This window comes from Bison bison, unplaced genomic scaffold (assembly GCF_000754665.1).
Source record: "Bison bison bison isolate TAMUID 2011002044 unplaced genomic scaffold, Bison_UMD1.0 scf7180017857661, whole genome shotgun sequence".
NCBI lineage: Eukaryota > Metazoa > Chordata > Mammalia > Artiodactyla > Bovidae > Bison > Bison bison.
In genome coordinates, this window is record NW_011488234.1 from 21,415 (window position 1) to 34,000 (window position 12,586).

At 57.4% G+C, this 12,586-nt stretch overlaps 2 protein-coding genes across 2 annotated transcripts in view; one reads left to right on the plus strand and one right to left on the minus strand.

Moving 5' to 3' along the window:
* The window catches only part of LRRC56 (leucine rich repeat containing 56), a 14,563-nt gene extending 4,033 nt beyond the window's left edge, over positions 1–10,530 (minus strand). The window contains exons 1-4 of the mRNA XM_010861122.1: positions 8,673–10,530; positions 6,487–6,574; positions 5,861–5,921; positions 108–219 (exon numbers count right to left, since the gene is read on the minus strand). Coding sequence (XP_010859424.1) covers positions 108–219; positions 5,861–5,921; positions 6,487–6,574; positions 8,673–8,849 — 438 coding nt within the window. The 5' untranslated portion in view covers positions 8,850–10,530. The remainder of the gene's footprint in view (positions 1–107; positions 220–5,860; positions 5,922–6,486; positions 6,575–8,672) is intronic.
* A 937-nt stretch (positions 10,531–11,467) lies between these two features.
* Positions 11,468–12,586, plus strand: part of HRAS (Harvey rat sarcoma viral oncogene homolog) — a 3,718-nt gene continuing 2,599 nt past the window's right edge. Inside the window, exon 1 of the mRNA XM_010861047.1 lies at positions 11,468–11,510. The gene's annotated coding sequence lies outside the window, so the exon portion shown is untranslated. The remainder of the gene's footprint in view (positions 11,511–12,586) is intronic.

Genomic DNA, 12,586 nt, shown 5'->3' on the forward strand with positions numbered 1-12,586 from the left:
CTGTCCCAGGGTGGGGGGCTGTGTCGGTGACTGCACAGGCCCTGTGCCCTGCCTTGTGCCCGCCGCCACCCACATCTGCTGTCTCCAGACGCGGGGGCCGCTGGGACCGGCTTGTGCGGCCTCCGGGCCGAGGAGGAGCTCCAGAGCGCCCGGCTGCCTGCCTTCCCTCCTGGCTGCAGCCGCTGGAGGGCCCAGGCCTGGCTGCAGGTCACCCTTGTGCTAGATGGCAGCTGCCCACTGCGGTGGACCTGGCCTCCCCAGCGGGGCCAGCGGGGGCCCTCCCTCCCGCTCTCCCCAGGCCTTTCTTTCGGGTGATTTCCCCCCTGCAGCCCCTCCCCAGCCCAGATGTGCCTGCAGGAAAACCCCTCCCCGCTGGGACTGGTCTGTGCCACCTCCCTCATGGTGGCCGCTGCCCCGCGGGTGGGCAGACCAGGGCTCTCCATCGGCTCCTGGGATGCACTCGTCTGCTTTCTCTCCTAATGTCCTCTACTCTCACGTCTGGAGCTCGGCCTCGCCCGTGTGGCCTCGTCATCAGCCCCTCTCTCTCCCGTTTCCAAGCCTGCCCCTTTCCTCTGCTTTCTGGGAGGTCCTGTTGTCTTCCCACGTTGCTGTTAGCATCACACATTTAATTCCTAAGCGCCCTTAGCTGTTCTCGCATAAGTCGAATGCTGTTTTTGTTTTGAGGGTGCAAGAGGCCATGTGTTCTTCTGTGCCTCTCAGAACGTCCCCTGAAGGCGCCTGGACAGCTCATTCCCCTTGGCACTGCCTGCAGCCGCTGAGCCTGCGGCCTGCGTGCCGCACCTCCCGGAGCCCACATGCCCAGGAGCCTGTGCTGGGCACCAAGAAGCCACCACGATGAGCAGGCCTGCGCACCTAGAGAGGAGCTCCTGCTCGTGCCAACCAGAGCAAGCCTGCACACAGCAAGGGAGGCCCAGGGCAGCCATAAATAAGTTAGTCAATGTTTAAAAATTGTTAAAGGTATCAGAATAATACTAGTAATAACCAGAAAAATCAGAGAAGATAAACACAGCCCAAGGCTGACTCTTTAAAAACTTACAGACAACCCTTTGGCAAGACTGATCAAGGATAAACAGAGGGACCATGCAAATTAATGTATGGGACTTAAAAAGAGGAATAATTATGGTCTTGAGAGCAATTTAAAATAGCAAAAGACCATTAAGAACCACCTATACACCAATATTCTTGAAAACCCAGAGACCTGGTATCGAAAGACAGAAAACTAGGGCATTCCCTGGCAGTCCAGCGGTTAGGAATCTGCCTCGCAGTGCAGGAGACATGGGTTCAACCCCTGCGCCAGAAAGTCAGGTCCCACCTGCTTCACATCAGCTAAGGCCACACACCACCAGTACTGAGCCCACACGCCCCTACTACAGAGCCAACACGCTGCAACGAAAGATCCCACGTGCCACCCAATGCAGCCAAATAAATACATGCTTTTTTAAAAAAGGAAAGAAAAGTAGATTAAAAACCACTAAGGAAATTAGACCGTCACTAACGCCCTCCCTCCTCTCCGCCCCTGCCAAGTCCCCGGATTTGGATCAGTTTTAAAGTGCATTCTATTATGGAATAGTCAATGTCTTCTACAATAATTTCTTATACAGAAGTTTTTCTAAAGAAAAATTAGGCAATTGAAAAGAACAGTAGAAGCGTGGGTCTGAGTCAGTCCTCGATTCCAGGACCAGAAAAGTACAAATTGGACCATCAATGGGCTATTACTCACAAAGACAGATGTGAAAATTGTGAAGCAAATATTTTAATGCTATAGATTTAAAAATAGCTCATCAAGTAGTGTCACTGCAGGAATGTAAGGATGAATTACAAAATCTGTCGATGGAATCCAGTACACAATCAGACTAAAGGAGAAATATCACTTTATTATCATGTCAACAGATGCAGAAGAACCCAGACGCATATCCGTTAAGATCAGGAACAAACCAAGGACCCCTGCTACTATGATTGCCACTGTTTAACATCATGTTGGCTAGTAGGTCCTGGCCAAAGCAAGAAGACAAGAAAGAGAAGCAGGAAGATTAAAGTGAAAGGCAGTGCTCGCAACTTGCTGATAATGTGACCATCAATATAGAAACCCAACTGAATTAACAAATTATCTGAACTAACAGGAGACTTTGGCAATAATGTTTAAATACAAAACAAAGGTACAGTGTTACCAGAGGTAACAGACCCGTTTATGAAAATCAATTGTTTTATTGGTTAGAAAAATCTATCCCAAATCAGCACAGTGTTTTTCTAAATTTGCAATGACCAAACAGAATACCACAGAGACAGGGCCTCATCCAGGATTTTATCAAAACACTATGAATATGTGGGAAGTAATTCAGTTCTGGTTTCAGGGAGCCCAGCCTTCAGAAGAGGCTGGTGTCCTGCCCTGTCTCAGGCGGCAGTGGGGTGCACAGGTGGGGGTCCTGGTTAGCCCGCTGCAATCACAGTTCCATCCCCTCGAGTGGCTAGTGTAAGAGAGTGCACACGTCGCACAATTCTGGCCAAAGAAACACAGGAAGAATGCTGGGAACCTTCTCGTTCTTACCAGCTGATGGCACAGAAGGGCACATTTCCTGTTGTGGGATGAACTGCATCCCTGCAAATCCATGTGCTGAATCCTGACCCTCAGGACCTCAGAAGGTGCCTGATGTGAAAATTGGGTCTCTGCAGATAGCATTAGTAGAGATGTGTGCACATGTGCTAAGTTGCTTCAGTGGTGTCCAGCTCTTTGCAACTCCATGGACTGTAGCCAGGGGGCTCCTCTGTCCATGGGATTCTCCAGGCAAGAATACTGAATTGGGGTGCCATGCCCTCCTCCAGGGGATTTTCCTGACCAAGGGATGAAACCTGCATCTCTAATGTCTCCTGCCTTGGCGGGTGGGTTCTTTACTACCAGTACCACCCGGAAGCCCCAGTGGAGATGAGGTGGGCCCTGATCCAATACGACTGGTGTCCTTTTAAAAAGGGGAAATTTGGATCCTGACACTAGGAGAAGAAGGCTATACAAGGTGAAGGCAGGGACTGGGGTGAGGAACGCCAAAGATGGCCAGCAAGCCCCCAGGAGCAAAGAGCAAGCCAGGTTCTCCTTCTGCCCCAGGAGACACACCTTGATCTTGACTCGTGACCCCCGGACCTGAGTCAATCTCTGCTGTTCAAGTTGCCTAGTTTGTGATGCTCTGATGAGGCAGAAATAGCCTTCAAACATCTTCTTTAAAGTTTATCAGTTGGAATGCTTTCAGCTGCAAGTTACAGAAACCTGTGTCCAGTTGGCCTAAGCAGTGAGAAAGCATTTATCCCTTCAGTGGGCAACTGAAAAGCGAGGAGGTATGTGCATACAGGGCCTTCCCTGGTGGCTCAGTGGCAAAGAAGCTGCCTGCAATGCAGGGCTGCACGCAGGAGACACAGGTTTGATACCTGGATCAGGAAGTTTCCCCTGGAGGAAGGCATGGCACCCGCTCCAGTGTTCTTGCCTGGAGAATCTCATGGACAGAGGAGTCTGCTAGGCTCTGGTCCATGGGAACACAAAGAGCTGGGCACGACTGAGATGACTTAGCATGCACGCATGTGTATACAAAAAACTGACTCACATTGTTGTACAGCAGAAACTAACATAACAGTGTAAAGCAATTATACTCCAGTTTAAAAAATAAAGAGTCTATTAAAAACATAAACGCGCACATGAATATGGAGAGCTATACCATTTTCGTGGATGTATGCAACTTAAAAATCAACTGAACATGTGACTTTTAAAAATTCTCCACTCCCCCCCAAAAAAAATCCCGAAGGATTAGGATGTGTGAAACTCAACAAACTGATTGTAAAACTCAAAGGCAAGAATAAGTGTCCAGGAACAGCTAGGTCAGCTTGGAGAAAGGAAAACTCTGATGAGGGTCACGTGTCGCACAGAAGCACAGAGCCACGCCGTGAAGACTGAGCTCTCACCTCCCCAGCATGCCCATGTGGCCTGGGGAACACGGACCCGCCGGGCGCTGCGGAGTGGAACTGGGTCCCCATCTCACAGCAGGAGTGGGGGCAAACGGGAGATAAGAAGGATTAAAGGCCCCAAAGTAAAAAGTGAGACCACAAATGAATAGAAGAGAAGACTGTCTCCAAGGCCTTGGAGGGGAAGAGGTGGGCGAACCTCCTGAAAAACTCCCCTAGCACCAGCCGGAGCTGATGGGTAGAAAGTCAGAATGAAGGGTCTCTGCTTGAGTTGGTAGGGGAGGCAGGGTGGAGAGTCGCAAAGTCTCCAGTGCACCCAGGCTACACAAACAGCCCACAGAAATAGACAAGGAGAGGGCAGGACTCACTGAACAGTCGGCATAAGGGGACACACCCATGGTCAAGGGGTAGTGAAGACCATCCCTTTGGTCACCTCGATAGTCCCCAAGTTAGTTGTGTCACTGGGGTTCCCCACCCAGCAGTCCTGGCAAAGGAAGGACGTGCCGGGTGCTGGCTGGCCCAGAAGTCGGCCCCACCAGTCCTCATGTCAGGACACCTTCAGGGGCTGAATTCCCCCTTAGCTTTGGATGAAGTGACAGTCATCACACAAGAGACGCTTCCCAGCCCCGTAACACCGCTGAGGCTTTAGAGTCTCGGCCATCCGTGTCGGCTAAGCTGGAACACTGCTCCCTGGGACCGTCATGTTGAGTCGGGTCCCTTTCACAGATACTAGCTCACTGTCACACCATGGAGATCTGCAAACTTTTTGGCCAAGTTTCGGGATTTGATAACAAAGATTTCTTGCATTTTGTACTATTGTTATTAAGGAACAGAATGCATTTTTACATAAAATTTATGATGCAATTTTTCCTGGAAGTGACTTTTCTAGTTTTTTTTTTTTTGCTTGAAATCAAATATTTTGTTTCGTTACAAATGGTACATCGTATTTAATTTCATATCTTCCACTTCTCTTTATAGTTTCCATTCTTCATATATTTTCTATATATTTTTATTCTTCTTTGAGCTAATGTGTAAGCCTTAATGACGGAGAAAGTATGATTTTTTTGTCTCTGTTAACTTACAGGATTGATGTCTTTGTCATAATATGGCTGAAGGTGAAGTGAAAGTGAAAGTTGCTGAGTCGTGTCCCACTCTTTGCATGGACTCAGTACAGTCCATGGAATTCTCCAGGCCAGAATACTGGAGTGGGTAGCCATTCCCTTCTCCAGAGGATTGACCCAACCCAGGGATGGAACCCAGGTCTCCTGTATCACAGGAGGATTCTTTACCAGCTGAGCCAGAGGGGAGCCTTATATAAATAACCAGCAGTATAAATAGACGGTTGCTCACGAGTTACTTCATTTTCTCCCCTGAAAATAACTGGACACTCAGAGCCCATTTAAAACATCGGGAGAACTTTCTAGATTTGCAGCTGGCCTCCTGCTGCCTCAGGACAGCTGTCTAGCTGCATAAAACACTCCGTTTGCTCAAAATCGCAAATAAACTCTGATATTACTTCAGCATCGTCCTTTCCAGCCCGACGAAGTAAGTAAAAATCTTACTATGTCCTTCATTTTGCACTTTGTCTTTTAAACTAGTTATCAAGATGCTCCTGTGTTTCACGTGGGGCCCGAGGCCCGGCTGGTGGTGAGGGTGTGGGAGTGCCCCAAATCCTGAAGCCAGATGGCAATGCACTGTCCAGCCTCATGGATGGGGGTTTCTTTGCCAAAGGTTGGTGGGCTCTTCTGGGGACCGCACAACCTGCGGTGAGCAGCCCAAGCCAGCCCGCAGGCTCCAGGCAGAGTGCGTCAGCCTCAGCAGGACCAGGGCTGGGCGTTAGAGCCAGAGACAGCAGGATGCCCGGAGGCCCCCAGGCCGAGACCACCGGGGCACTCACCTCAGGGAACCCAGGCAGCTGCCGTTCAGCTTCAGCTGGCTGAGGTTGGGCAGGTGCAGCCCTGTGGGGCACAGGGAGAGAGGTCAGTGCTGGCCCTGCCACCCTCCGGTGGCACCAGCACCCTGGTCCCTGCTGCCTCTAGCTGCTGAGGCCTAGGGGGGCCTTGGGGCCACATGCTGACGCCTGAGGCTCTGCTCGAACAAGGCAGGCCAGGGTGTACAGGGCGCCTTGAGTGGGCAGGGCCACACAGGAGGCCATGGAAGCACTGGACTCTGGCGGGAGGGGTCCCAGCTGGCATCCATGCACCGAGCGTGGGTCTTGCCCCCAGGCCACTCCCGCGACTGGCCCCTGGGCCCTACAGGCATAGCCAGGCCAGAACCTCCATTGGCTCACACCCTGGGCTCCAGAGCAGGGGACCCTAGGGCCCTGGGAGGAGGCTCTGAGTCAGGGCTGCCTCGGAGAACAGGATGCCGACACAGTCTCTGTCCTCAGTTCCCAGAGAGAGGTGTGCAGGGCGGGCCGTGCAGAGGGGGCATCCAATGACCAGGGCAGGGTCCGAGCAGGCAGACCCTCCAAGTGCAGCCTGGCCGGGATGGTGGTGGGTGTGTGTGGGGAGGGGCTCTCACCGAGGCTCCCCAGGCTGCTCTCACGGGTGTTGACACACATCTCCAGCATGCTCACCAGTCGGAGGTCATCAACCTGGGCCAGGGCCTGCTGCAGGGGTCAGGGGCGTCAGCCCTGGAACTTAGACCACAGTCACACGCCCTCCATCCCACCCTCCCAGTGAAACTCCTGCTTTTGGCTACAAGGCTGGAGCAGGTGCGGGCATTTCCCTGCCTCACCCACGTCAACTCCAGCCACAGTCAGCTCTGGCTGGCCCATAAGTGTGATGTAACAAGAGTGGAGGCTGTGACCCTGTGTGGCTGGTGGGGCCATTGCCAGAGCAGGGCCTGCCCGGGGGAAGGCTTCATCCTAATGAGACCCACGGAACAGCCCCAGTGCAGCTCGGGGCCTGAGCCCCGCCCCGCTGAGCACGGCCAAGCCCTAGCCTCCCTCACACCCGGGGACAGTACACTTATACTGTAAGCTGCTGAGTTTGGGAACTGTTTGTTACACGGCGTCACTACAGCAATAGCTGACTCATACAGAACTTGGAGACCTAGATGAAGCTCCAATAGCTGCCATAGCAAAAACGGAACGACGTGGATTGGGCACTGGTGGCAGGGCTGGGGGTGAGGGATTACTAACACGAGTAACATATTTAGTAACATGAGTGTTACTAAAACTGGAGAGATGGAGACACAGGTCATGTGATAATGCAATTTTTTGGTAAAAAGTTTCCAGTGGAAACCTGGCTGGCAGAAGACACACAGAGTGAACTTCTGGTGGTGGGTAGAGAGGTGCCCAGCAAGATGTGGGGAGAATGAACCGGCCACGGCTCACTGCGTTTGATGAGGCCCTGCAGGAGGCAAACTTCAGCTGGAATGGGGAGAGCCCAGGCGTTCTGAGACCTGTGGCTCGAAAAATACAACGGCTTCTCAACTCAAATCAGTGACAAGAAGAATGAAGAAAGGCGTGGAGTTAGAAAGACCCCGTGAGATTCGGCCTCGGGGAGAAACCGGTTGCCAGGCACTTGCTGCCCTTGGGTGGTGCTAGGAGGACCAAGGCCTGAGACCCCGGTTCCAGCGACTGAGTCTGCAGAGACAGAAATACTGCCGCAGCTGCCAGGGAGGGGCTTCGCGTGGTTGGCACTGGGTACAAGCGTGCAGGAAGCACGCCCGCCGAGGGCCACGGCCTGGACCGAGGTTGACCGTGGTCATCAGAGACCAGGAGTCCGGGCTTCTCTCACACAGGCAGTGAGTCTCCCCAGCCAGAAGCGGGGTGGAGGACGGGCAGGTTCCAGGGTGGGCGGGGTGGCCCTGGTCAAGGCGCCCGCCCAGCGTAGGGGCTGGTACGGCAGCTGACCTGACGTGACGGGTCCATGCTGGACCCAGACCTTGGGCACTGCTGTGCTGCAGGCCCGGCTGGAGGGCAGGCACACGGGGGCCATGGGGGCTGGGGAGGGGCCCGCGGGAATGTCCCATCCACCAGCAGTGACCAGACAGTGTGAGCCCTTCAAGTTGGTCGGAAAGGTGGGTGGGGTCCTGGGGCACCCAGGCTTCCTTCTGCGGACCCTTGGTGGTTGCGTCACCCCAGGGTCGCCAAGGGTCCCCTCCCGTGTGCCTCTCACATGGGTACAGGCATGTGTAGGGGTGGAGGGCCACTGGACTGCACCGAGACCTCAGCATGGCCAACGGTGGGCGGGTGAGGGGTGTGGCCAGGAAGGGAAGGGCCCCACTGCCAGGAGTGCAGGGCTGCACCCTGGGGTCGCCAGGCGGGAGCCTGCAGTCAGAGGGTCTGCAGAGCCTGTGGGGCCTCAGGGTGGGGGGGGTAAGCATAAGCACTGCCATAAGCACCCCAGGTTTGGGAGAAAGGCTTCCACAGCTGGATCAGTAGGGCACCGAGCCACCCCGCCGGAGCAGCCCCCAGATGCCTGCTGCCCGCCTCTGCTTGCAGCTTGTGAAGTCTGCGTGCTGCGTGCTCCGGGGGCCTGTCACCCTGTTTCCACAAGGACGAAGGCCCTTCTATCTGGTTCAGGGTCCCTGGAGCCCCACGCACAACAAATCCGTGGAAGGGCCTGGCTTGGGCCCTTCTGGCCTGAATGCCGAGGGACTTCTGTGTCCCCAGGCACCTGGGGTTGGCCCCCGGGGGGAGCAGGGGCCCTGGGGGCCGAGGGCATCTGGCAGCCAGCCGAGCCCAGCCCCGCACTCACCAGCCTGGCGGGCGACAGGCACTCCTCCGCCAGCTGCTCGCTGTGGCCGTGCCCACTGCAGCCTGGGGCCTTGCTCTGAGGCTGGGGGTTGTGCAGGCCCTGCGAGCTCAGCTCCCGCACCTGGATGCTGGCAGTGCTCGGCCGAGACCCGTGGGCTCCGTCCCGGGCCTGGTCCATTCACACCCAACCTCCTGGGTGCAGGCAGAGAGCAAAGCAGGTCAGCCTCTGCTTCTCCTCTGATCCACAGCCCAGCTGAGACCCTGCAGAGCCGCTGACAGGTCTGTGCACACAGCAAGCCCCCCCAGCCTCTCTCTGGCCCAGAGAAGGCCCGACAATGAAGCCAGAGCCTGCCTGGGCCCTTACGGTCCCTCCCTTGGCCTGGACTCGCGCTGTAGCCTGGGCAGGCCGCCCTCCCGGAGCCTCTGCCCATCCTTCAGGGTTCTGGGGGGGGGTGCCGGCGCCAGCCTGCCTCTCTGGAGCCCCATGGAGGCTGCAAGCCTGGGGCGCTGCCTCCAGGTCCCATTTGCTCCTCTGCCACTGGGAGTAGCAGCCAGCTCTGCCTCAGGCCTCGTGTTGTCCTCCACCGATGGTCTCTGAGCCTGGGGCCTTCAGGACCAGGGTCTCGGGCACACCCCCCACCCCTGTGCCCACCAAACCCCCTCACCAGGAGGCAGCTGCCTTTTCCCACCGTGGGTCAAACATCTGGGCACGAGGGTGGCATGTGGCCCCAGACAGCGCCTGCAAGAGAGTCGAGTCGGCCTCCTGGTCAGGTCACGGTGCCCGAGGGACCTGGGACAGGCTGGGCCAAGGCCACAGGGCTCAGAGTGAGCAGCGCAGAGGCGGTGGGGCTGTCAGTCTGGACCCTGGCCCTTAGGTCCTTTCAGCCATCCTGGCCCGGCTGATGGGGGAAGACAGCCATGTGGTGACCAACACCGGGGGCCCTCTGGGTCCCTCCAATGCAAATGCTTGGTCTTCATTCAAATCCCCTCTTCCCTCCATGCTCAACTCCACTCTCTCCAAAAGGGGTGCCCGGCCTGTTGCTCTGGACCGTCGCTTGTGGGCTGGTCTCCCTAGGACCCTGCCCATCTTTGGTGTTACCCCCCAGGCCACAGAGGAGGGGGCCCACCTGCACCAGCCTCAGCTGGCATTGCTTCTTGAAGACCCAGGTGCCTGTACCTGGCCCCAGACCCTGGAATCATCTCTGCGAGTAGAGCCAGAAGACTGTGTGGGCCATCTCGGCTACTTCTGTCCACCTTGGGTCAAGGCGTCACTGGCCCCCCGCCTGTGCTCCCTTCTCCCTTCCTGGACTTATTCCCTAAGACCGAGCCCTTCCTGCAGCCCTAGGTGTTTTACGACTCATTCAGTTGAGTGAGCGCCTTGCCTGAGACAGTGTGGGTTCTTGTGTGGGCAGAACCAGGCTCACCTGCCATGTGCAGTGTGCAGAGCAAGGGCCCTGGAACGTTCCCCCCACATCAGTCAACGCGGCAGGTGCAGCTTCCGGCCACTGCTTTTGTCTATCAGCCCCTGTGGGTGGTCACGATTCATCCTCCACATTGCATCTGGAACCACCCACCCCGGCCGGGGCGGTGAGGGGTGTCACCCTTTGTCAAAGAGGGTGGCAGGGAGTGGTGGGCCTTGGGAGAAGTTGCCTGGGCTACCAGATGCCCACGTGTGAAGAGTGACCACACACTGAGGAACCCAAGGAGGTGAAGCCATGCAGAGGAGCCTCAGGGAAGAGATTCATGAAATTTCTGGCCAGGATTTCTTTCCAAAAGTTCTTCTGCTGCCTGCTTTTCTCCAGCTGGTGAAAGTCCTTGAGCCTCAAAGGACGACCCCAGCACCAGGCCCCCTGGGAAGATGCTGCCCCCCCCCTCCCCCAGGATGCCAGCCTGGGGCTCTGGGAAAGGTCTGGGCTGGCCAGTCTACAGCTTGGGAAGCCAGTGGGCCACCCTCTTCCCTCTGTGCCTGAGAGCAGCTGACCTGAGGTCCTGCCCACGACCTGGCCCGGGGTATGGTCCCGTTTAGCCAGAGGTCCTGCGGTCCAAGGAGCAGGGCCTGGGTAGGAGGCTGAGGCTCTCAAGACACTGTCCCCTCACGTTCACTCACTGGCCTCGACCTGTCCACTCTGTTCATGGCCTTGATCCCCTCCTGCCCTGCCACTCCCTGAGGCCCCAGGCTGGAAACCTGGGGGCCTTTCTTCCTCTATGCACAGGGAATGTCAGCTTCTGGCCGGACTCGCTGCTTCTCCTGGTCCCCTCCATCTACCACCCCTCTGAGGTCAGGGCTTGAGGTTCCTCCTGTACTGGTGACCTCAAGACCCTCAGCAGGGCCAGGGATTGTGGGATGGGCCCCAGGGAAGCAGATCTGACATCACAGGGACCCCCCTGTCGTGGCCGCTCCATCCTCGGCCTCCGTTCTCCCCCTGGCACAGGGAAAACTGTGGCCCTGCGGCCCCAGACCCAAAGGTGCGCTCGGCTCTCACCTGATGGGGTCGGCCCCCGTGCCCCGGCCGAGGCTCCGGGCGCCCTCCTCCTCCGGGCGCTCCCTTCGACTCGGTAGTTCTTGCGCCGCGGGTTGAGGGCTCTGGGCGCCAAGGCACGGGGCGGGCCTCAGCTGAATCCGCAAATATTCTCGAGCCACGGGAATCTTTAGGCTCCGCGCGGTCCAGCCACGCCCCTTAGCGACGGTTGCTGGGGCGCGGGGCGGGGGCCAACCCGGTTGCGGGGTTCGCGCTGGTCTCGCCCAGCGCACGCGCGCGCGCGGCAGGGCCACTCCCACAAGGAGGGACGCTGGAGAGGGGAGACGCTGTCTAGCCCGCGGGGCGCAGACGAGCCCAAGGTCTGCACCCACAAAGGTGGCGTGGGGTGGAGAGTCGCGCCCACCTTTCTCAGGTGGGAGGCGCCCCTGTCGGGCGGTCCCTGAGACCAGGGCCCTGCAGGGTTTACCTCCGCCTACTTGTGTGGCCCAGGCCACGACGAAAGGACCCTCTGAAGACGAGGGAACTGCACCTGGACACCTGGAGGGGAGTCCAGAGTGTCCGCGCCGGCGAGGGGCGCGGCCACCCGCTGTCATTTACACGCCTTTACTGCGCGTCTACGGGCGTCAACCGGACACGTGGGGTTGGCGCCGTGCTGGAGACGGGAGCGGCCCCCAGGGGTCCGCCGGGGTCGAGGCCGGCAGCGGGATGAGCTCCCGGGAACTGCGCGGAGCCGGGGCGGGAGGGGGCCGAGAGGCGCGGAGGGTGGGGTTGCCAGCTAATGCCGGAGGAGCAAAGGTCTGGGCTCACGTGAGACGCACCGTTCTTTCCTGTAAATACGGAGGATGCTTTTATGCGTTACAGTGAAAAGTTTTTTAATGTTAAAAACATGCATTTCTGAGCGTCTTTAAAGGAGATACAGTGTGCACATTTACGCTTGGGGTGCGGTAGACTTCAGTTTAGCTCCCCATAGCAACTTCGGGGGTGGATTTGCTGGGTATGGGTTGTTAGCTAAGATTCCGCAGGGCTGGGACCTGGGGCTTCGGGGAAGCTCCGTGGGCAGGTAGTCTGCAGGGGCTGCCCATGTTTTGGGAGGATAGCGGTGATGGTCGGCGGGGCTGCGCGCTACGTAAGAGAGAAGCAAGACCCTGGGCACTGGCTGGAAACACTGGGCCGGACTCGCCGTTCCGCGGGCTCAGACGTCCCCGCCCAGACGAGGCGCCTGTACGCCGCCTGGCCCAGGGCGCAAGGCCGAGCCGCTCCCAGGATCCCGCGGAAGCTGCCAGGCGCCCCTCCCGGAGCCACCTGCGCCTGACCCTCTTCTGGGCAGCCCCTCCGCCCTTCTCCGGCCTCAGGTCCCGGGCATCCGCGGGGCTGAAGACGCGGGCTCTTGCCTCCCTGAGGCTTAGCCCTCGGGCTGTCGCCTCCTTTCCGGGCC